Source organism: Lutra lutra, chromosome 7 (genome assembly GCF_902655055.1).
Source record: "Lutra lutra chromosome 7, mLutLut1.2, whole genome shotgun sequence".
In the NCBI taxonomy this organism is placed as follows: Eukaryota; Metazoa; Chordata; class Mammalia; order Carnivora; family Mustelidae; genus Lutra; species Lutra lutra.
The window spans coordinates 117488291-117513279 of record NC_062284.1 but is presented as its reverse complement, the minus strand read 5'-3'; the positions used below and the strand labels follow the sequence as shown (position 1 = coordinate 117513279).

At 39.1% G+C, this 24989-nt stretch overlaps 1 protein-coding gene across 1 annotated transcript in view; it reads right to left on the bottom strand.

Moving 5' to 3' along the window:
• Positions 1–2485: 2485 nt before the first annotated feature.
• The window catches only part of CATSPERB (cation channel sperm associated auxiliary subunit beta), a 123431-nt gene continuing 100927 nt past the window's right edge, over positions 2486–24989 (bottom strand). The window contains exons 21-28 of the mRNA XM_047739116.1: positions 21870–22009; positions 19795–19992; positions 18891–19001; positions 14846–14956; positions 13332–13467; positions 10513–10613; positions 9745–9819; positions 2486–2940 (exon numbers count right to left, since the gene is read on the bottom strand). Coding sequence (XP_047595072.1) covers positions 2737–2940; positions 9745–9819; positions 10513–10613; positions 13332–13467; positions 14846–14956; positions 18891–19001; positions 19795–19992; positions 21870–22009 — 1076 coding nt within the window. The 3' untranslated portion in view covers positions 2486–2736. The remainder of the gene's footprint in view (positions 2941–9744; positions 9820–10512; positions 10614–13331; positions 13468–14845; positions 14957–18890; positions 19002–19794; positions 19993–21869; positions 22010–24989) is intronic.

The following is a 24989-nucleotide window of genomic DNA, read 5'->3' as shown; positions in this document are numbered from 1 at the left end:
CCCACCATGTATACAACATCAGGTGACACTGAAAGGCCATGTAGCACCTGACCAATGAAGGGGAATTCAGACTGATGACACCTGGAAGTCTCTTTCATTTTTTTTTTTTTTTTGTCATTAGGAGTGGATTGATGAAGGAAGAATTTGAATTTTTCAAGGCATGCTCCCTGACCTTGCCTGTTCATAGCTAATGCTTCTACAGCCCTTTCTAGGTGCTAGGTTCTGTTCTAAGCACTTTGTGTATTAAGTCCTTTAATTCCCAAGCAATCCAATGAAATAAGTCACATTATTACAGAGAAACAGACACAGAGAATCATTTTCCCAAGACGACACAGCTAGTAAGTGGCAAAGACAGCATTCCAACCCAGGTGTTCCTACCTTGGAGCCCGAGCCCTTACATGCCATGCTGAATAGTAGGATTAGATGGGGTGGATTGTGCTGTAGTTAGAGCTGGACCCCCAGAATGGATGGAGATGAGAGGTGCCAAGGACAACCGTGCCCAGTGTGGTCCTTACAATGACAGCCGAGTAGGCATGGTAATCACAGTACAGGGGCAACCAATGAAAGCCCTGGAACTTGGCATATTGCTCTAGTTCAAGGTCAGTCCTTCCCCTGGCAGGACAGAAAGATACCTTTATTTTTCTGCCACCTCTTTCTCTATGCCCCAGTCTGGTGGGAAGCAAGTTCATCACCTCACTACGCTACAGAATAGTATGTCTCATGGACCTGAAAAGTGTATAGAAGCAACTTCTTAAGATACATTGACATGATACATGTGTGGTGGAATAGAAAATCAAACTCAACAAGAATATACCTTAGCAAAGTCTGGGCTAATTCAGGATTCTGGAGCCTGTGAGGGCCTCCTAATCCAGAGTAAAGGACCGGTGAGAGCACCCTGCTTTCCCTACCACATAGAAGGACAGACCGTACCTGGGAGGTCATTTGGGAAATGTGAGGCAGCACATGCCACATACCATTTAGAATATTCCATTCTGTTGCACTTTGGTTCTAAAAGTGGGCGGCTTTGAGTGGCATCTAGTCCAATATAGGCTATAGTACAAATCTGGTTACTCCCTTCTCATGAACCAGCAGAGCCATGAACACATTTAAGTCTTGTTTGTATCAATCTCTGTGAAGAGTGTGAGATTTTATCCTACTTGCAAACTTACAAGGTAGTTCTGGGTGCTGGGTGAAGACATCCAGCCTTTCCATTTGCTCCAAATATCTTGTAGGCTTCTGTGGTATTCTTCCATCTCTGCCCCTTTATGCACCAACACAAGGAGTGGGGCAATCCTTGCTCCCCCCGCAAATGAGAATAGTAAAGCCCTGGTGAATTTATTCAGAATTTTCCAATCAGAAAATCTAGAAAGAAGTTATTCTCATTTCTACAAATGTTGAGGTTTTATGTTACACCAATATTTTATTTTAATTACGCATGGGGAAACACATGATCTTTTCAGTGCATATGGACTCTAAATGTTTTAATCCCTCAGACGCAAATTTACCTCTGACTCTATCCTCAACTTCGCAAAAAGAAGTGAAGCAATGGGTCGATGTTCTGAGATTCACTGCATTATTGTTACTCTGTGACCCAGAAACAGGTGGTTTTGTGATAAGGAGAATGTCTACTGAAAGTTCATGCACAATGGCCCGTTGGATGCTAGCAATTTCCCTGGCTGGCTGGGATATATGTCTTGTGCCATAATCCCCAGTACAAAAGGGTTGTATCCTATAGCTACAGCAGAGTCACTTGGGAAACAAGGGGTGGACAGTGAATGGTTCTGTTTAAGATTTCCCTTAATAAAACCCTACTGAGATTTCTGCTTGCTGTGTTCTAACCTGAGGGCTCTGACAATCAGGTGGTCTCTCTAGCCAGAGTCGTAGTGCTTCTACCAGTGACTATGATAATGATTCCACTGAATTGGAAACCAAGACTTTCGTGTAGCTTTTTTTGGTTCCTGGTGTAGGAGGAAATAGGCTCATCTGGACTAGATGCTTACCTTCTCCTGACGTTGTCATAGCAGTGTGCCTCCACCCCTCCTGAGCTTTCCCAAGAGAGTGTCGCTCTGGTCTCGGAAAGTATTGCCATCTTCTGACTATTTGGGAATGGGTGCTCGGAGAGAACACACAGAAGTACATCTTTTGGAATTCCATACACTTGTGCATAGGTTTGTAAACCAATACCTTGCCCAGTGTTCTTCCAACACCCCCATAATGGGGGTCACATTTCCCTCTTTTTAGGTACTACTATCTGGTTTTGAAGTTGAGCTTTAAGAAACCCAGATGGCTTTCTCTTTCATTCCCATGAAGCTTTGCTAGCACACCTGCAGCTGAGCCTTCTCCCCACCTGCCTTTCCCTGGCCTGACTGCATTTTACTCATGCTCCTTCTCCAACAGAGCAAGGCTCGGGTGTCCTGATCCCACAGAATGTACTCCAGTCAATAAAAGCTAAAAAGTACAGAAACAAATTCCACACAGAGATATTTATCATTTTATAGTTTTGTAAAAATCTCAAGGAAAATCTTCCATGTAAGCGTTAACAGAAGAAATTTTCCACATATTTAAAATAGGAAAATAGAACGGGAAACGTATTGAAAAATAGCAATTTGAGTTATAAATGGTAATCCTGTTTGCCTTGTTTTTATATTCACATTTAAATATTGTTCCAGGAATTGTCCTGTCAAGCCAGCACATTAAGAGAAGATTGTGATTATCATTGGTTCACTATTCAGATTTTCACCTATGAGCCACCTGATTGATGCTCAAATTCGACAAGTTCACTTTGTTCCTTGCCATAAATTTTTGGCATATATCACTTGGGTGGATGTTACGTATCTGGAACATAAATGCTGTAAAAATTAATCCCCCCAGCACCACAGCCGCTGCAACAGCTATCAGTGTGTGTCCTGGAAATGGCAATGGAACTTCGTCAACATAAATCTGCAACAGAAAAAGCACAGTCTTTTAGCTTCCTGGATCTAGTCATTTGAGACACTGATTTTTTTTTTTTTTTGAGACACTGAATTTTATAGGATCTCTGTAACAGAGGAGATACTGTTAATCAATTTAGCAAACTTCTGCTCAGATACACACAGACATTCAGCATCCACAAAACCTAGAACCCATCTCTGGACAATCTGGCAAGTACACATTTGCACACAATACAGAATATAAATTCTATTGTCCTAGGTCTTTAACCCCAGGGGTCTGCAGGATACTTACACTGCAGGAAAATGCTCTGTATTCAATTACGAGGAAGGGACAGAGTTCTGTGGGAAAACAGGAAATGCCTGCCAACTGCCCAGGGTGACCGGGGAATGCACTTCCTGAGCTGGGTCTTGAAGAGTAAGTGGGTTCCCAGAAGACAAGGAGAAGAACGGGCATTCCAGGGAGAGGGAATAAGCAAGTCCTCTTTTAAGCTGTCATCTTTTTAGAAAATCCCCTATGTGCTAGCATAGGGAAACTTCTGTAGATTCAAAATTGTTCCTATACCTGAATGGATAACTAATAAAAACAAGTGCCTAGAAGAGAGGATTGTGGACAGAGGGGCACGGAGGTATCTTTTTCTCAGAGACTAGAGGCAAGGGAGGGTGCCATTTCCATTAACTTTACAAGTGGGGGGGTATATAGGAAGTAAGATGGCTCGAGACCAGTGACTTAGGTTTTCTCTGTGAAGTAGGAAGCTACATCACATTTTGAGGTAGAAGAAAGTAGAGATGAGTGGAAATAGGGCAGTGGCAAATGTGGAGAAACTAAGGATTGCTAAACTGCTTTAAGATATAGCTCAAGTTAATAATTAATTAATTGATTAATTAAATTAAATTAAATTAAATTTAAAAAAAAGATAGAGCTCAAGTTAAAGGTACCACCATCCTCCCAACGACCAGAGGAGGTATGCTTTTTCTGAGGACCAGCCCTTGTATGCCATCGATTCTTTCGTAATTTCTCTGAGATTCATTCTTTCCATTCCATTTTTAATACTGCTACCGTGAGCTTTATTACCTTGCTTTGTATAAGCAAGCCACTCAGCCCCCTCTCTGTGCTGTCAATCCATGTTGACATAATAACACTGCCAGATTCATCTTTGTAAGACACCTGTCTGTCTATAAAACACTCTTTTTAAAAAGTGAGGTTGCTTTATTTGCAATGAAAAGAATTTTGAACATATGGAACAGGTGCTGGAACTGGGATGTTATAAGTAGCAGAACTAAAAGGGTGATTCTGGCCAAATGGTGTGGAAAGTGGGGAGAAACTGTTTTTTCCCATCTGGGCAGACGAGTACCCGCACAGTAATGAATCAGCTGGCTTAGCCATCACCTGGTGTATGGCACAGCCAATGATGTGTGCCCAACGGTACTGGAATTATTGGGAATTTGATAGAAAATATTAGATATTGAATGTGATATTCAGGATGGTACTTATGGTCTTCAGGATGTTTACTACATGTAAACAAAAATCTTCCTTTTAAGCCAGACCATCAGAAAAGCTTGGATAATTAGCTTTGTTAAGAAACATCTAATCCATTTGCAACCACTGAGAGAGACAATTGTATGCTACATGTAATCACAAAAGTGAAATTTCTTTTCTGTGCTGAAGTTGGAAAGAGCCAGAGGATATAACTCATTGTAATCAAGTCTATTTGCATTTTGTTTCCATCTTTCTGTTTAGCTTCCTTAGCATTAGATATCTCTCCTCTTAGTCCCCACAGTCCTCATGGCTGACAGCAGTTCTTGGGTCTATAAGCTGTTTTTTTCAATATCATCAAGAAATCCATGTCCTGGCATTTGGAGCAAAACTCCTGTGATTCACTCTGACTGGGCTGTTGTAGATCATGTCTCCATCCTTCAGCACCTTTTTTCAAAAATGTTTAATAGCTTCTTCTTGCTGACAGGAACATTCTGAAGTTCTCATTATGACCTTTAAGTTCTTCTACAGTTTGACCCTAACCAGCCTACTTTATTGTACAGAACCTTGCATCCCAGCCAAATGCATACTTCGAAGCCACTTAAGAGATAAGCTTTATGCTTTCTCTTAACTGTATCTTTGCTGCTGCTGTTCTCTCAACCCAGAATGCCTTCCTTACCCATTTTTTTACATAAAATAAAATTTTAGTCACCTTACCAGACATTAGAAACATCTCATTTGTTCAGTTAAGCCATCCATTACTTTTTAAAAGTAGAAACCTGTATCACCTCTGAATTCCGTATTCACCAACTAAACTACCGCCTCTAAAATTCTTGAAAACAGTTTTTCTTCACATGTTTCCCTTCCAATCTTCTTTGGCTATCCAAATATTCCACACCGTGTCTAAAAGAGTTAAACCCCAGAATCATAGAAGAGTGTCTTCTAGACACAATGTCACTTTACTGCCAAAATACTTCATTTTGTGTATCTTAAACACAGAGAATTCACTTAAATAGCCACAGTGGAATTACCAATATCAAGGCATTAACACTGAGACAATGCTCTTCTCTAATCTACAGACATTATTCAAATTTTGTCAATTATCCCAATAATGTCCTTTAAGGTGCACAAAAATCCCCATTGTTAAAGGCTACTTTCAAAAGCAGGTGTTAACAGTCCCAAGAAACTTACACCCTTTTTCTACTCTTTCCTAATGATTCTCTTCCTTCATTCACTGTACAATCACTTCCTATCTTTCTTTTATTCATTTTAGTGGTTCCTCCTTCATTCCTGAAGCTTTGTGTCCTTCTGTTAACACTTCTTTTCAGCCTTGAAGAACTTCTTCATGTATTTTTTTAAAAAGAGAAGTTCTGCCAACAGTGAATTATCCTAGGTTTCCTTCATCTAAGAATGCTTTCATTTTTCCTTCATCCCTGAAGGATAGTTTCACTGGATACAGAATTCTGGATTGGCAGTCCTTCCTCCCCACCCAACCCCTGTTGGTGGTATATTAAAGATGTCAGGCCACTTTCTTCTAGCTTCCATGGTTTCTGAGGAAAAATCAGCAGTCATCCAAATTATTGTTTACTTACATGGCTTTGTTGTTGCTGTTGTTTTGGCTGCTTTCAAGATTTTTTTTATCTTTGATTGTTAATAGTTCGATTATGGTATGTTTAGGCAGAATCTCTATATCTTCCTCTGGATTCACTAAGCTTCTTAAATATGTAAATTTGTGTCTTCACCAAATTTGGGACATTTTCAGCCTTTATTTCCCCTTCTTCTCCTCCTTCTCCTTCCTCTCTCTTCCCCCTCCCCTCCCCCTTCACCCTCTCCTTTTGCCCAACCTCATACTCCTCCCCCACCTCCCTCTCCTCCGGTACCTCCTCCTTCTCCCTCTTCTCCTCCTCTCCTTCCAACTCCTTCCTTTTTTTGCATCACTCCCTTTTTCTTGTCCTTCATGGACTCTGGGGACATAAATGGCAGACTTTTGATACTGTCACATTGATCCCTGAGGCCATTCTTTTTTAAAAGTCTTTTTTCTTCAGAGTGTTTTGCTTTCAAATTCACTAATTTTTTTTCCTCTGCATATTTCTTCCGCTAGCAAGTTTATCCAGTGATTTTTAAATTTTAAATATTGTATTTTCCAGTTCTAAAATCTCCATTTCGTTCTTTTTTATAACTTCCATTTCTCTGTTGAGAATTCTTCCCTTTCCCTCTTCAGTCATTTCAAAAGTGTTTACTTTTACCTCACAGAACCTGGTTATCATGGCTGGTTTAAAACGTCTGTCTGGGGGCGCCTGGGTGGCTCAGTGGGTTAAGCCGCTGCCTTCGGCTCAGGTCATGATCTCAGGGTCCTGGGATCGAGCCCCGCATTGGGCTCTCTGCTCAGCGGGGAGCCTGCTTCCTCCTCTCTCTCTGCCTGCCTCTCTGCCTGCTTGTGCTCTCTCTCTGTCAAATAAAAAAAAAAAATCTTTAAAACGTCTGTCTGTCTGATCAGTTCATTTGCCATCAGTTGCTTATGGTCTTTTCTTTTGAGGATTGATTATAGTTTCTTAGTTATTGGCATTTTGAGTAATTTTGAATTTTATCCTGGACATTTAAGATGTTTCTGTTGTGAGACTCTGAGTCCTATCAAGAATTCTCTAGAAAATGTTGGGGTTTTTGTTTGTTTTAGCAGCTGGCCACACTGGTTGAGTTCAGATCAAATTACGCTTACTCTCTGTGGTGGCTCCAGTGTCAGTTCAGTTTCAAAACTGGCTGGGCTCTTCTGTCTTTCTGGTTCCTGTGTTACTCAGGGGTTATTTCAGAACTGAAGTGGTATTTATATTGCAGGTTTATTTTGAAGTCTTTGCTATGCTTTTTTTTTTCTTTTGTTTATTTTTTAAAAGACTATTTTCACTAGTTTTTTGTTTGTTTGTTTTGTTTTTAATTTTTTAAATTTATTTTCAGCGTAACAGTATTCATTATTTTTGCACCACACCCACTGCTCCATGCAATTCGTGCCCTCTCCAATACCCACCACCTGGTTCCCCCAACCTCCCATCCCCCGCCCCTTCAAAACCCTCAGGTTGTTTTTCAGAGTCCATAGTCTCTCATGGTTCACCTCCCCTTCCAATTTCCCTCAACTTCCTTCTCCTCTCCATCTCCCCATGTCCTCTGTGTTATTTGTAATGCTCCACAAATAAGTGAAACCATATGATAATTGACCCTCTCTGCTTGACTTATTTCACTCAGCATAATCTCTTCCAGTCCCGTCCATGTTGCTACAAAAGTTGGGTATTCATCCTTTCTGATGGAGGCATAATACTTCCTAGCGTATATGGACCACATCTTCCTTATCCATTTGTCCGTTGAAGGGCATCTTGGTTCTTTCCACAGTTTGGCGACCGTGGCCATTGCTGCTATAAACATTGGGGTACAGATGGCCCTTCTTTTCACTACATCTGTATCTTTGGGGTAAATACCCAGTAGTGCAATGGCAGGGTCATAGGGAAGCTCTATTTTTAATTTTTTGAGGAATCTCCATACTGTTCTCCAAAGTGGCTGTACCAACTTGCATTCCCACCAACAGTGTAAGAGGGTTCCCCTTTCTGCATATCCCCTCCACCACATGTTGTTTCCTGTCTTGCTAATTTTGGCCATTCTAACTGGTGTAAGGTGGTATCTCAATGTGGTTTTAATTTGAATCTCCCTGATGGCTAGTGATGATGAACATTTTTTCATGTTTCTGAGAGCCATTTGTATGTCTTCATTGGAGAAGTGTCTGTTCATATCTTCTGCCCATTTTTTTTATATGATTGTCTGTTTTGTGTGTGTTGAGTATGAGGAGTTCTTTATAGATCCCGGATATCAACCTTTTGTCTGTACTGTCATTTGCAAATATCTTCTCCCATTCCGTGGGTTGCCTCTTTGCTTTGTTGACTGTTTCCTTTGCTGTGCAGGAGCTTTTGATTTTTGATGAAGTCCCAAAAGTTCATTTTCACTTTTGTTTCCTTTGCCTTTGGAGACATATCTTGAAAGAAGTTGCTGTGGCTGATATCGAAGAGGTTACTGCCTATGTTCTCCTCTAGGATTCTGATGGATTCCTGTCTCACGTTGAGGTCTTTTATCCATTTTGAATTTATTTTTGTGTATGGTGTAAGAGAATGGTCGAGTTTCATTCTTCTACATATAGCTGTCCAGTTTTCCCAGCACCATTTATTGAAGAGACTTTTTTCCACTGTATATTTTTTCCTGTTTTGTCAAAGATTATTTGACCATAGAGTTGAGGGTCAATATCTGGGCTCTCTACTCTGTTCCACTGGTCTGTGTGTCTGTTTTTATGCCAGTACCATGCTGTCTTGGTGATCACGGCTTTGTAGTAAAGCTTGAAATCAGGTAATGTGATGCCGCCAGTTTTATTTTTGTTTTTCAATATTTCCTTAGCGATTTGGGGTCTCTTCTGATTCCATACAAATTTTAGGATTATTTGCTCCAGCTCTTTGAAAAATACTGGTGGAATTTTTATCGGAATGCCATTAAAAGTATAGATTGTTCTAGGCAGTATAGACAATCACCAGTTTTATTTTATTTTATTTTTTAAGTTTTTATTTAAATTCCAGTTAGTTAACTGGAACACATTTACAGCAGTATGGATCCATTACTGGGGCTGGCCTTAGGGCAGGGTCAGGATAGAGAAAGGAGAGGGGTGGGGAAATAGGGAGGAGGGGGAGAGGGAAAGAGGAAGGAAAGGAGGAAGGGGAGAGAGAGAGATTTTATTTTTGATAATGTGGTCTTAGTATTTGATAATGAGTGAGTCATTAATCAATTTAATCAAATCCTCATTCCTTCTTACCCTATCTCCCCCACACGTAGCAAATGTCATTATATGAAGAAGCATAATTGAATTATTGTACATCATGTGGTAATTTGGGGAGATTGATTATGGTTTCCAAATCTCGGATCTTGATAGCTTTTAGCAATGAATTTAATGAACAATGAAGATAGTCAGGAAGATTGTAATGGAAACTAAAATGCTATAGACATATGTTTCTTTGGGGACATGGCATGAGAGGAGAGGTGGTAAAAGTCTGAAAATGGAGTTAAAAACGGAAGATGGAGAGAGAACATAAACAAATACAAGCACTTTCTAAATTTTTCCCACTGTTGATGGGTCCTGCTACGCGACACACACACTACCTTCATCATTACTGACAATGTCATCCCCGTTCTCCAGCATCCCATCTCTAGGCCTTGTCCATCACACAAATTATACCATTTTCCTCTTCGTGTCTCTTGCAGACACTTGTCATGTGACTTCCCCAGCCATCACCCCATCAGTACCTTATGCATTTACTGTACCTGAAATTCTTCAACTAAGTTACAAAAAGTGACTCCCGGAACAACAGACACTCTGAAGTGAAAAAGCTCAGAGCCCTGTGGAAAAAACACACCTGCTCAGTAGCAACACAGACACGAATGTTCCTTTATGCTAAAATACACAGTGGAGCCACTCTCCCTATAGATGTTGCATAAAAAAATCCAATTTCCTTCCTAAGGCTCTTGGGCATCTACTTTGTGTACCAAAATAAAAATGGAGGAAGAAGGACAATAGCTGAAGCTTCTTTTTAGAATGAAGAAATATAAACATAAAACCTAACATGGCCTGGACAAATAATTTGGGCTAATCTTCATATTCATGGTTTTGATATGTCCACTTATTTTTACTGACTTTTGCAACAATTACCTGGATTACATCCGCTTCATGTGTTCTTATAGACAGCTGGAACTGGAAGACATACCTGTATATGTCCAGATAAAGGACACCAAACCCGTTTTAGTCCCTAAATTTTGAAAATATCCTTTCTGCTCCACCTTGAAAAATAATCATTAGTTTTGCCTATGAGCTCCAAAAATAGTAAGTTAATGTTAAATTCAACTTTCAGATACCTTTAGAAATAATAATATCAAGAGAAAGGGAGGAAAAATAAATACCCTCCATGTATTTTAAAGATACAGTTTTCTACCATTGATGGACACTTACACTTTAAAACTTAAGCCAATCTTAGTTTAGACATGTATGTTTTATTTCAACTCAAAACAGGAAAAACAAAAGTGCTGTCAACTTACCTTTATACTTAAGTTGAGGCCTAAAGGATTATATACTGGAGCATTAAGATGGTGTTCTAAGTAATTTTTCAACTTCTTTACGTTTGCTGGTACACTGTGTTCTAAAAGTACATGAAGTGTATTTTAAGCACACGTATGTTATTTTCATATTTTGCATAAAATGTGCTACGTAATCAAAGTATAATAAAGGATTTCCCTCTGCAACATGGCTAAGTTATCCCAGACTTTTGGTTTGCTTTGATTATATAGAAAATATATTTAGGAAATATTAGGCCTTATAGCTAACATTTCATCTCCTCAGGGACATTGTCAAGAAGGACAAGACCTGTGGGCCACATGGGTGCCTCAGTCAGTGAAGTGTGTGACTCTTGATTTCAACTCAGGTCATGATCTCAGGATTGTGAGATCTAACCCGACACTGGGCTCCTAGCTGGGCCTGGAACCTGCTAAAGATTCTCTCTCTCCCTCTGCCCCTTCCCCCTCCTGCTTGTGCATTCATTCAGGCTGACCTTTCCTTCCAGCTGCATGCTCTTGACCAGTCCTAACCTGCACATACTTTGTATCTTTGGCCAAGAGATAAATTCAACCTTAGACGTTGCTAAATAATTTTCAATAAGGTAACAGAAAACTTTCATAATAGGATCATTTAAATCTTTTCTAAAAGAGTGATCAGGTATTCTTGCCTTTCTTACAATTCTTTCTAAGACCAGATATATAATGTGGAGATTAACAATTGCAGTGGTATAATGGTACAGGAGATCTACAGGGGAAAAGGCTCTGATAGTAGCATGTGCCAATTTCTGTGGTGTTAATAGTCTCACCATGGCTAACTGCAAGCTACTAATGGCTTAACAATCAGTACATGAAATGTTTGAATATTTGACAGTCAGTGCTCAAAATCTGGTAACATTAGGCTCTAGCACACCACAGAAAATTGGGATGTTAGTTAAAACAAAATATTTAGTAGTTTTCTTTGTTAGATTTTCATTTCAAGAATGCATATAGTGGGCAGAGTAAAACTCACTGAATACCCAGTGTCTGGATACTTGGTAACATATTAATGGCTGATCAAAATTTCACTTAATTGTATCTATGTATTTATCTATGTACTGACTGAACAATTTCATCCAAGTGTTTATATACATAAAATGTACAGGTAAGAGTTGTATATTCAAGGTAAAATTGAATTGTGGTAAATTGCATTTTTCTTTTTTTCAAAAAAGTTTTAATACACTTTTTTTTTAATTTATATTCAGCATAACAGTATTCATTGTTTTTGCACCACACCCAGTGCTCCATGCAGTCCATGCCCTCTCCAATACTCACCACCTGGTTCCCCCAACCTCCCATCCCCCACCCCTTCAAAACCCTCAGATTGTTTTTCAGAGTCCATAGTCTCTCATGGTTTACCTCCCCTTCCAATTTCCCTCAACTCCCTTCTCCTCTCCATCTCCCTTGTCCTCCATGCTATTTGTTAGGCTCCACAAATAAGTAAAACCATATGATAATTGATTTTCTCTGCTTGACTTATTTCACTCAGCATAATGTCTTCCAGTCCCGTCCATGTTGCTACAAAAGTTTGGTATTCATCCTTTCTGATGGAGGCATAATACTCCATAGCGTATATGGACCACATCTTCCTTATCCATTTGTCCGTTGAAGGGCATCTTGGTTCTTTCCACAGTTTGGCGACCGTGGCCATTGCTGCTATAAACATTGGGGTACAGATGGCCCTCCTTTTCACTACATCTGTATCTTTGGGGTAAATACCCAGTAGTGCAATGGCAGGGTCATAGGGAAGCTCTATTTTTAATTTCTTGAGGAATCTCCACACTGTTCTCCAAAGTGGCTGCACCAACTTGCATTCCCACCAACAGTGTAAGAGGGTTCCCCTTTCTCCACATCTTTTTTAAAAATTTTATTTATTTATCATTCTTATTTATTTATTTTTTTTTAGTAGGCTACATGTCCAGCATGGAGCCAGAATTAGGGCTTGAGTTCACGACCCAAGATCAAAACCTGAGCTGAGATCAAGAGTCAGATGTTTAACCAACTGAGCCACCCAGGTGCCCCAAAGATTTTTACTTTTAAGTAAGCTCTACTCCCACTGTGGGGTTCGAACTTATAACCTCAAGATCAAGAGTCACATGCTCTACTGACTGAGCCAGCCAGGTGCCCCTCATTTTTCTTATTTTAAAAAAACTTCTGCATCTTTTAAATAATTTTACCATAGAATTTTGAAGAAACTTGGCTTGTAAAATTAGGAGGTAGATTCTCTCTCTCTCTCTCTCTTTTTTTTCAAGTTTTATTTATTTAAGTAATCTCTATACCCAAGGTGAAACTTGAATTCATGACTCTGAGATCATATGCTCTTTGGACCGAGCCAGCCTGGTGCCCCTAGAAGACAGGTTCTATAGACTATCTGGCCATACATTTTAGAACTTCCTCTGCAGCATTGCGAAAGCAGTCTAAAGAGACAACTAGACCAACATGTAGCACAAATTTTATCATTTTTGCTACTCATCTACAAAATGGCTTCCAAATGTTTTACGGTTCAAATTGTTCGACAATGCTTTCGTGCCATGAAATCCAGGGCATGGAAAGTAATAATGAAATACATGGGATACAAGAGGAGGAGAGTGAACAGCAATGTGCCAGTCAATTCAAATTCTTCTCCAAAGAGGGGTGCCTGGGTGGCTGTCATTTAGGCGTCCAACTCTTGGGTGCTTCTTGCATAAACAAGTTTCATAAGCCACTTACCCGGGTAATAACAACATTAATTATAAGACAAAATAACCAGACAAGAAAGCAAACCCTACTTAGTTTCCAGTTTTCTCTGCTATTCACTTCAGTCACAGTAACCAGATATGGAGTTTCCACCGGGATATGTCCATCCTCACTGTAAATTTCCAAAGAAATTGGATATTGTGTAACTGGAAACTTAAAACGAGGAACCTAAAATTCAAATTCCAAGAATCCAGGTCAAAACTCAAGACTAATTTCATTTCCTCGTAAAGAGTGAATAGATACATTTCTTTAAGAGTTTGGCCATTCTAAATGACATGTGTCTCTTAGGGTTCCCACCTTCTCAGCCCATGAAAAACAATCTGTCTCACAGGAGAATGAGCATGAACTCCCAAAGTAATACACAAACATTGTGGTAACAAAATTTGTAACTTTCTTTTGGCCCTTTCAGGAATTTGCTGTGATGGTATTCAAACTTTGTTGGATAACTGGTATCTCACAGGGCAGTGCATGAATTGGATCTTGCCCACCTCCCTCCCACCTCTCTCCTGCCCAGCCATGATCTCTCAGCCACACTCCTGAAGCTTGGGCTCTGGGGTCAGAGTTCAAATGCAGCTTTCCCACATATTAATGATGTGATCTTTGACAAACTACCTGGCCTGTCTGTGCCTCAAAATTAATGAGACAAATCATGGAAAATGCTTAGAGCAGTGTTTAGTAGACAGTAAATGCCCAAGAAATATTATTGTAATTCAGTGAGGGGAGAATTGCACAGGTATATATAACAATCCCCATAATTCACTGCTAATGCTGTGCTCAATATGGTATTAAATGATTTTATCTTTACATAAAGGATAAATATATAGATAGATCTACATAGAGAGAGATACCTATAGATAAATGTATACATATCTCTCTATATAGATATATAGACTGAGAGAGAGAGAGACTCTATATAGACTCTATAGTCTATATATATAGACTATATAGAGAGAGTCTATAATGCTATGATATAGTCTTATAAGGCCTTGAAAAAGACCTACTTGAAAGTTATATTAAATGCATTTAACTTAGCTAATGCAAACACCAATATCCATCTGATACACCTTTGAATGCTTTGAAACTAACAGAATAAAATATATGACACAGAACCCATTCTTTTAACCAATATACTATACTGTCTTCTATTTTGTCACTACTCCCAAACCGAGCTCCTTGGTTGCAAGGACTTCAACTTCTATATTCCCAGTACTGATACACATTAGATACTCAATAATTTTTTAATGAATCTGTATCCATTGTAATCTAGTATAGTGTATGACAGGTTACAAATTGTTTAGGGTGTCTTTATAAGAATGCTGCGAAATGGGCAGTGTGGTGCACGTATTATTCTGTTTTGCAGAGGTGGTTCATTACCTTGTTTAGGGACATTTAAATCCAGATCTTCCTAGGCTGTCCTGTTTAGTTCTATGTCATAATAAGACATTACTTCCACGTCTTAACTTTCATATTGAATCAAAATGCATACTTCAGAATCTTATATTAATATGAAAGTACTTTGTCTTCAGGCAATTAAAAATGACCTTACCTTTTCTCTGCAATCTGAGAAAGCAACAGCGTGTGAAAACTTCTGATCATTTGTGCAATTACACTCCTCCCGAGTAGACATGTTAGCACACTGTTTGAATTTACCAGATCTCTGCAAAGAGAATACAGGTTGACTTGCTTTTTGTGCGGCAGGATTTCTGCAGATTGAGTAAATATTTGCTAGATATTTGTCTCCCGAATGAATAAAATCCCTGAGAAGGTAAGAGGGGGAAAATTCCTTTGGTAATGGACTAAAAGTACAGTATTTCTGAATTTTGTATCCTTGCTTGGTAATTTGAACTCAAGTATCAGCTGCTTGCCAGGTTGATGTTTAACATGCATTGGACCTTCAAAGTCTGTGTTATTCTGAAGGCAGCACATCAGGACCATGAGACTTCCTGCTCTGGATCCCTCCCATCACAGGCATGAAGACAGAGACCTAGAAGCAGCAGATGTGATGTGATGGGGCTGTGGACTTAACGGAACCCTCTCCAAGTCTACCGTTTCATGCTTGCCCTTCTTCGTGGCATTCACTAGTTCAGTTATAATTTAAAATCTCCATTATAACTGTCCATTTGTCATTCATTTTTTATTTGATCACTCTTGCTAGAGATTGGCTTTTGATTTTGATAATCAGCTCTATTTGTTTTAAATGTTAGTCTTCCTTTTACTTTTTTTTTTAAAGGATTACCATCCCTCCCCCCAGCTTCTTTTTTTCTTCTTCCTTTTATTGAGATAAAATGTACCATTTAAACCATTTTTGAATGTACAATTTGGTGAGTTTTTGTACATTTGCAATGTTGTTCAATCATCACTACTGTGTAATTCCAGAACACTGTTATTGCCCCAAACAGAAACCCTGCACATATTAATAGTTACTTCTGCTTGGCTCAGTTGGTGGAACATGCGACTCTTGACCTCAGGGTTGTGAGTTCAAGCCCCATGTTAGATGTAGAGATTACTTAAGAATAAAATCTTTAAAAAGAATAGTTATTCTTCATTTCCCCCTCCCCCCAGCCCATCTAGTCCTTCTATTTTCTATCTCTATGAATTTTCCTATTCCAGACATCTTATATAAGTGGAAATATACAATGTGGCCTTTTGTGTCTCTTTTCTTTTGTTCAAATATTGTTTTTGAGGTTCACCCATGCTGTGGCATATGGCAATACTTCATTCCTCTTTATGACTGAGTAATATTCCATTGTGGGGATATTGCCTATTTTGTTTATGCATTCATCAGTTAATGGATATTTGGTTGTTTCCCCTCTTTGGCTTTACCAATAACGCTGGTATGAATTTTCTGTTTGAACATACATTTTCAATTTGGGGTGGGGGGATGTATATCCAGGAGTAAAATTGCTGGGCCATAGAATAATTCTGTATGTTTAACTTTCTGAAGACCTGCCAAAATGTTTGCAACAACAGCTGCCCATATCATATCCTCCTCAGCAATGGATGAGAGTTCCAATTTTTCCACATTTTCACCAACATTTGTCATTTTTCATCAAAAAGATTATTACAGGCATCCAAATGGGTGAGGTGTGGTATCTCATTGTGATTTTGATTTACATTTACATAAGGACAAATGAATCAAGCATCGTTCATGGGCTTCTTGGCCATCTGTGTATCTTTTTTGGAGGACTCTCTACTCAGAGACTTCATCTATGTCTGACTGGGTGGTTTGTCTCCTGGTTGTGGAGTTGTAAGAGATCTTGAGAGAATCTGGATACTAGATCCTTATCAGATAAATGAACTGCAAATATTGTTTCCCATTCAGTGAGTATCTTTTAACTTTCTCGACAGTGTCCTTTCACCCACGCACAAAAGTTTTTAATTTTGATGGAGTTAAAATTTATTTATTTCTCTGTTGTTGCTTGCACTTTAGGGCCATAGTTGACAAATCATCACTTTACCAAAGAGACAAAGGTATACACTTACACAATCTTACGAGAGTTTTGTGTTTTAGCTCTTACATTTAGGTTTTCAATCCATCTTAGGTTAATTTTTGCATCTGGTGTAAGATAGGTGATCAAATTCATCCTATTCAATGTAGGTATTCATTCAGTTGTCGTGGCACCATTTGTTGAAAAACATACTCTCTCTCCTTTGAGTGGTCTTGGCTCAAGTGTCAAAACTCAGTTGACCACAGACGTATGGGTTTATTTCTGGATTCTCAATTCTATTCCATGGATATATATGTCTATCCTTGTGCCATTATCACACTGATTTGATTACCATGGCTTTCTAGTAAATTTTGAAGTTAGGAAGTGTGGGTTCTCCCACACTTTGTTTTCTTTTTTCAAGATGGTTTTGGCTATTCAGAGTCTCTTGAAATTCCTTATGAATTTTAAAATCAGCTTTTACATTCATGCAAAAAAGGCATTTGGAATTTTAATAGGGAATGCATTTCGTCTGTAAGTCAGTTTGGGGAGTATGGCCCCTGTAAGAATATTAAGTCTTCCAGTCATGAACATGGGATCTTTCTCACACTTAGTTCCCCTTTAACTTCTTCAGCTATGTTTTGCAGCTTTCACTGTCCAAGTTCTGTATTTGCCACACTTCTTGTGGCTGGCACTGTTCTGGGTACAAAAGATGCAGTAGAGAGTAAAATAGATTTCAAAACAACCACCACCACCTTGCTTAATGTAGTTTACCTTTTTATGAAACACTATAAATAAAGCACATGAGTAAAATCTGGAAAATTTTAATAAGTGCACTGAAGAAAAATAAAGGAGAGAAGGGGGACAGGGAGTGGGTACCACTAGGGGTGGGGCTTCCAATTTTAAATAGCGTGGTCAAGGCAGGCCTCACAATGATGGTGACATTTAAGCAAAGACCTGAAGACAGTGACAGAATGTGCCATGAGCTATCTGGCCGAGGAGCTTTCCAGACGAATTCCTTTGGCTGCAGAGGCCCTGAGCTTGAAATACGTCTGGCATATTTGAAGAACTGCATGGAGGCCAGTGTGGCTAGAGCAATTAACCTCAGGGGAAATCAGGTCAGATGGAATGCCAAGGCCAAGTCATGAAGGAACTGATAGACCACCGTGATAATTTGGCTTTTGTCCTGAGTTACATGGAATGACAAGAGTTTAGAACAAAAGAAACAAGCATTTTATGTCTTTGCATATGTATGTGTGTAGATACACAATGCATATGCACATGGAAGGGGTGTGAATGTCTGTGCATGTCTACAGGCAGGCAGTTGTGTTCTTCTGGAGAGCGATTCCACAGGTATCTGCGAGGTTTCCTCAAGAAGCTACCCCATCACGTACTCTTCCTCTCAACCTCATGGTTTCTCTCTATTCTTTCTATCTTGTTCACTCCACATTCCAGAGAGACAGAGGGCTGCTGGGTTTGGTTGTTTTCTAGGCAGAACCTTGGTAGGAGCTTAAATGTGCCCTCTTGGATCAAATAGTCTTCTTTCCTTTAGGACACCACTCGTTTCACTGGGCTAGACATGTGAGATGGTTCTGGGGGCTCCCTTCATCTGAGAAAAGAAGCTCTCACCCCGCTAATAGCCTTTGAAATCCAAAGGGAAACCAGGGAGAGTCAGGAGAAGCATTCTGTTTATAGAGTTCTTAGCTCCAAAACCACATCCAGAAGTAGCAGTAAGGGTGGGGGTTGGGGGGCAGCTAATGGGGCACCTGGCTGGCTCAGTTGGTTAGGCGTCTGACTTTGGGTCAGGTCGTGATCTCAGGGTCCTGGGATTGAGCCCCACATCAGGGTCCCTGCTCCGCGGGAGTCTGTTTCTCCCTTTCCCTCTCCTCCTTCCCCTTCCCCATTCATGTTCTCTTTGTGTCTCTCTTAAATAAATAAATAAATAAATAAATAAAATCTTTAAAAAAAAAGAGGAGGGGAGCTAGAAGAGGAGAAGGAGGAACAGGGTAGTACAAGTAGTAATAAATGCTGACATATCAGGGTAGATGGAACACTGTTTTGAATGAACCTTCTCATTGAATCCCTGCAGCTAGGTTCATCTGTCATTTCACAGAATGATTTCTTAAATTCAAATAAGTACAGTTTGTACATTCAAAAATTATTTACCTTTGACGTAGGAAATAGATTTCTTGGTATTGGTTTGCTGGGATCTGCATGGTAAAAATTGTCTGTGAGTGGTATGGCAATTCCCATATTAGATGGGGGCCTGTAGTTTATCTGTAAGTGATTAAGCAAAGAAAACAAGTAATTCATAATTATTTACTAAATCTTTAACTTAAAAATCTTGATTTTCCAGAAAAAGCATTCAAAGCAAATATTTCATTTTTAGTTCCAGGCAGTAGAGTAAATTTCTATTCTTCCTGTACTCCCTATACCTTATTCTTCTGGGCTTTCAACAATCTTAACCCATGGCAATATAATTGTTTGGAACTTGTAAATAAGTGAAAAATTTTTAGTATGTAAAATAGAGACCAAAAGGAAATGCAAGAAAGTTTCAACACCTCATAAAAAGTCTTAGTGATATATTTAGTAAATAAATCTTCAAGTTTGGTCAGTTGGGTCTTTTGACACAGAGAAAATCTTAAGTAATAAGTTCATCAGCAAAGAATAATAATACATGTTTTTTTTAAAGTGTCACAGACTCTGACAAGGCAGAGATTAAAATGGCAACTACATCGAAATGGAACCAGTAAGATGGAACCAGGACTGGTCAACATAATGGCAGATAACTGTATATAGCACAAAAGCCCCAAGATTACATCCCCATAATACAGCATAAAATAATTTTTAAAATGGTGAGACTGAGTTACCAGGAAAAGTCATTATTTCAGGACGTGTTGGCCTTTTAGAAATAAATAATTGTCACATCCTCAAGATGACAGGAAGATTGACCAATAACTGGAGTGTTTTGTGCATATCAGGAAAGAAATGCGAAGACGGGATGGCCAGCCAATCACACAAAAGTAACATATCACGGGTACCCTTAAAACAATCCACTTAGGTTTCTTACCGGCAAAGTTTTGATCATGTTGAAACCTTGACTGTCTTTATGAACACCGCTAATCCAGTCTTCCAGTGGGATAAGTTTACTAGGGATGTGATGCATAGATTTGAGATAACTACAGCTGTTTTTCATCACTGGCACGACTGTGGTGACTAAACACTCAATGGATGCCCCCCAGACAACTAATGCCAATGACGTTGAACCCTGAGGACATCCAAAGAAATGAAGGTTATTCAAAGGAGCTGTTAAATCACTGCTTCAATTTCCTTGCTGGTTATGGGCGTAGTGATGTGAAGGGGCACCTGCCCCCCAGTGCTTATAGCAGCCAGGTCTACAATAGTCAAATTATGGAAAGAACTTAGATGTCCATCAACAGGTGAATGGATAAAGAAGACATGGCATATACATACAATGGAATATTACTCAGCCATCAGAAAGGAACTGGAGGGTATTATGCTGAGTGAAATAAGTCAGTCAGAAAGGCAATTATCACGTAGTTTCATTCATATGCGGAATATAAGAAACAGCTCAGAGAAAGGGGATTAACCCCCGCATCAGGATCTGCACTCAGTGGGGAGTCTGCTTGTCCCTCTCTGTCTCCCTCTGCCCCTCCCCTCACTCATGCTCTCTTGGTGTCTCTCAAAACAAATAAATAAAAAAATTTTTAATGTAGAAATACTAATAACTGTGATGATGTTGTAGACTCTGGTACCTCTATCCCCATACTCTGTAGTCATTAAAAATGATATATATGTTTTTCTAATTTTTTACCAAAACACATTGAACCATCATCTATGCAGGTTTCTACTATTAAAGGAAATGTGGTTGGAGGTAGGAGAGGCACAAATTAAGTAAGAGACAAGGAAGCAAACATAAGAATCCCAAATGTTGGACATTCTATAACACAACTGATCTGATTTCTACAATTTAATGGCAAGTGAAGAAAACGGACCGCTACCTAAGACACTTGAGAAAAAATAATCACATACCATGTGAGTCTTGTTTGGCTCCCAATTCAAAGCAAACAACTATAAAAATATTTTTGAGAAAATTGGGCAAATTTGATTATGGACTAGGTTTTGTTGGATACCAAAAAAAAAAAAGTTTTAGGAACAACAGTGTCATGATAATGTTTACATGAGAGATAATGCACATATTTTTTAGAGATATAAACTGAATCCCATAAGGAGTGAAATGACATGACATTTGCTTTCACTCTAAAATAACTCACACTATAAAACAAAAGCCAAAAGGTGGGAGGAGGATGATAAAACAAAAGTAGCAAAGTCTTGACTCATTTGAGTATTAAGTATGGAAATTCTACTTTGGTCTATAGCTGAAAGTCTTCATGAGAAAGACAATTTGGGGATATGTAGAAAAAATCCCCAAAAGGATTAAATCATATAGTTAAGTGAAAGGGGTAAATGTTTTAAGGGCATTTACAATGCTTTCCCAGTTTTAGTTTTAGTTTTAGGGAAAAAAGAAAAGAAAAGTACTGTTAGTTCATAGTGATTGAGATTTTCCATGTGCCAGACATTTAGATGTCTTACTTGAATGATCATGGTGAATTCTCATACACCACCCTGTAAAGAAAGTATTATCATTTTCATCTTCATTTTGTAGATAAGGAAACTTAGCCATAGTAAAGCGGCCTTCCCAAGTTCACAGACAGCTCCAGAATTAAGATCTATACCAGGCAGTCTTGTCCAAACCTCGCTCATTGAGCCTCTGTTCCATAATGCTAAGATTTTATTTATTTTCAGGGAGGGAGAGAGAGTGAGAGCATGAGAGTACAAGCAGGGTGAGTGGCAGGCAGAGGGAGAAGCAGGCTCCCCGCTGAGCAAGGAGCCACCCCAGGCTGGGTCCCAGGATCCCGGGATCATGACAGGAGCTGAAGGCAGAAGCTTGACTTAACAGGTGTCCCCTGTAATGCTCTACAGCCTTTTTTGTAATTCCCCAAATGTTAAAAGTGCCTAATCATTCTTGAGAGGTAGGATTATGTGTAATATCTGCTTTCTCTTAGCTTATATGCTAAGTTTTCCATAATTAATAGACTTTTTTGTAATGAAAGAAAATCTTACTTGACGCAAAGCTTTGCTAGCTGCAGAAATTTTCATTATGTAACTCTCACTATCATCAAAAGAGCCTTCACTTTTAACTTCCAGCAGATTTGCATTTCCAACAATGACGTTCAGTGGTGGTATTTCGAGTGTTCGAACACCTATGGAAACAAAGCTAAAGGTTAAAATTAAATCATTGTATGTCAGTTATACTAAAAAAAAAATCTGGGAACTAAAAAAGAAAAAAAATAAATCATGGGGATTTTAAACAATTTCATAATGACTAGCTAATCAGGATTCTAGAACATGTACAGAATCTATTCTGAAGGCTTCATAATGGCTACAGCTATAATTAGGAATTCATAGAAAGTTAAGTTTGATGGTTCTTAGAAAAATTTAACTTCACAAATATTTTCTCCTAGAGATATTGCTTACCTCCATTTCTCATTCTTCAGCCAAGGTCTCAAATGCATGGAAAGGTCACTTGGACAGTACCGATACCACTGAGCTGCATGGCTCAGTGAGGAAACTGTATGGTGACTAACACAATAAAAATAACTAAAAAAGAAAGAAACTGAAGGATGCCTGCTCAGTTTCAAGAGCTATCAGCCCACTGTGGCCATGACAAAAGGAGACCTGTCATCAGGCCAGTTTCTACCTGCAGGCCACCTGCCTGCAATCGCTCCATACTGAGAGATTTACTAGAATAAGATATTTGACAGACTATGTAGTCTATCTGCCATCTTTACTAATCAGCAAACCAGAACTGAGAGGTAGGAAATGATTTGCCTGGAGACTCATGGACAGCAGTTTCCTTTAAACCAGAGTGAACTGGCTAGTGCTTCCTAAACTGTTGCTGGGTATTTCTTTTAAAATGCAGATTCTGATCTACCAGGACCTGCGGAGGGGGCCGAGGTTACCCACCCTCCACCTCAGTTGTACTGAGGTATCACTGACGAAGAAAACTATATATATATATATATATATATATATATATATATATATATACACATATATATATATAGGAAGAGAGAGAGAGAGTATAACGTGATGATTTCATACATATATGTCTATATATACACACACTGTGAAATGATAATTTAATTAACATTCACAAATTCACAGTTACTTTATGTGTGTAGTGAGAACATATAAGATCTACTCTCTCAGCAAATTTCAAGTATACAATACAGTATTATTATATTATTATTACTATTACTATTTTGAGAGAACATGGGGAGAGAGGGAAAAAGAGAGAGAGAGAATCTTAAGCAACCTCCACACCCAGCATAGAGCCCAAAGAGGGTCTCAATCTCACGACCCTCCATCTCAGGACCTTGAGATCATGACCTGAGCCAAAATGAAGAGTCAGAAGTTTAACCAATGAGCCACTCAGGTGCCTCTGATTCAGTGTTATTAACTATGGGCCCCATGGCCTATGTTACATTCCCAGAACTTACTCATTTTAGAACAAGAAGCTTGTATTCCACTGACAAACATCTGTCCATTTTTTCTACTCCCTAACCCCTGGCAACTAGCATTTATTCTACCCTCTAGTTCTGTGAGTTAGACTTTTTAAAAATTAGATTCCACATCTGAGTGAGATGATACAGTACTTATCTGTCTCTTTGTGGCTCATTTCACTTTCCATATCCTCCAGGTTCATCTATGTTGCTGCAAATGGCAGAATTTTCTTCTTTTTTATGGCTTAATAATAATCCATGTCCTCTCTCTCTCTCTCTCTCTCTCTCTCTCTCACACACACACACACACACACACATTTTCTTTATCCATTCATCCATCAACCAACACTTAGTTTTTGTACCTTGGCTATTATAACCTGCAATGAACATCGGAGTGCAGATATCTTTTTGAGATCCTGACTTTGTCTCCTTCAGATATATACCCAGACATGGGATTGCTGGATCATTGGGTAGTTCTACTTCAGATTTTTTGAGGAACTGCCATACTTCCCATGGTGGCTGCTCCAGTTGCCATTTCCACCAACGGTGCATGAGGGTTCCCTTTTTGTCCATATCCTCACCAATGCTTCTCATCTCTTGTCTTTCTGACACTTGCCACTCTAACTGGTTTAAGGTGATATCTCACTGTGGTTTTGATTTGCTTTTTCCTAATAATTTGTGATGTTGAACACTTTCCCCCATATCTGTTGGCCATTCATATGTCTTTTTTTTTTTTAAGATTTTATTTATTATTTATTTGACAGAGAGATCACAAGCAGGCAGAGAGGCAGGCAGAGAGAGAGGAGGAAGCAGGCTCCCTGCTGAGCAGAGAGCCCGATGCGGGGCTCGATCCCAGGACTCTGAGATCATGACCTGAGCCGAAGGCAGCGGCTTAACCCACTGAGCCACCCAGGCGCCCCTCATATGTCTTTTTTTAAAAAAGATTTTATTTATTTATTTGACAGACAGAGATCACAAGTAGGCAGAGAGGCAGGCAGAGAGAGTGAGGAGGATGCAGGCTCCCTGCTGACCAAAGAGCCCGATGTGGGGCTTGAGCCCAGGATCCTGGGATCATGATCTAAGCTGAAGGCAGAATCTTTAACCCACTGAACCACCCAGGTACCCCTCATATGTCTTCTTTGAAAGACATCTCAGATTCTTTGCCCATTTTTTAATTGCATTATTTGTGGGGTTTGTTTTTTTTGCTATTGAGTTGTATGAGTTTCTTATACATTTCAGATATTAACCGCTTATCAGATATATGGTTTACAAATATTTTCTCCCACTCCATAGACTGTCTTTTCATTTTGCTGATGGTTTCCTTTGTTGTGCAGAAGCTTTTTAGTTTGATGTAGTCCCACTTATTTACTTCTGTTTTTGTTGCCTTTGATTTTTGTGTCATATCCAGAAAAGTCAGTGTCAAGATCAAAGTCAATGATCTTCTCCCCTATGTTTTCTTCTAGGAGTTTTATGGTTTTAGATCTTACATTTAAGCCTTTAATCCATTTAAGTAATTAATCCATTTCATTAATTAATTTCATTAATTAGTAAGATAAGGGTTCAGTTTCATTCTCTTGGATGTGATTAACCAGTTTTCCCAATACCATTAATTGAAGTGACTATTTTTTTCCAATGCGTGTTCTTGGCTTCCTTGTTAAGGTCTGTCTATTTTAGTCCA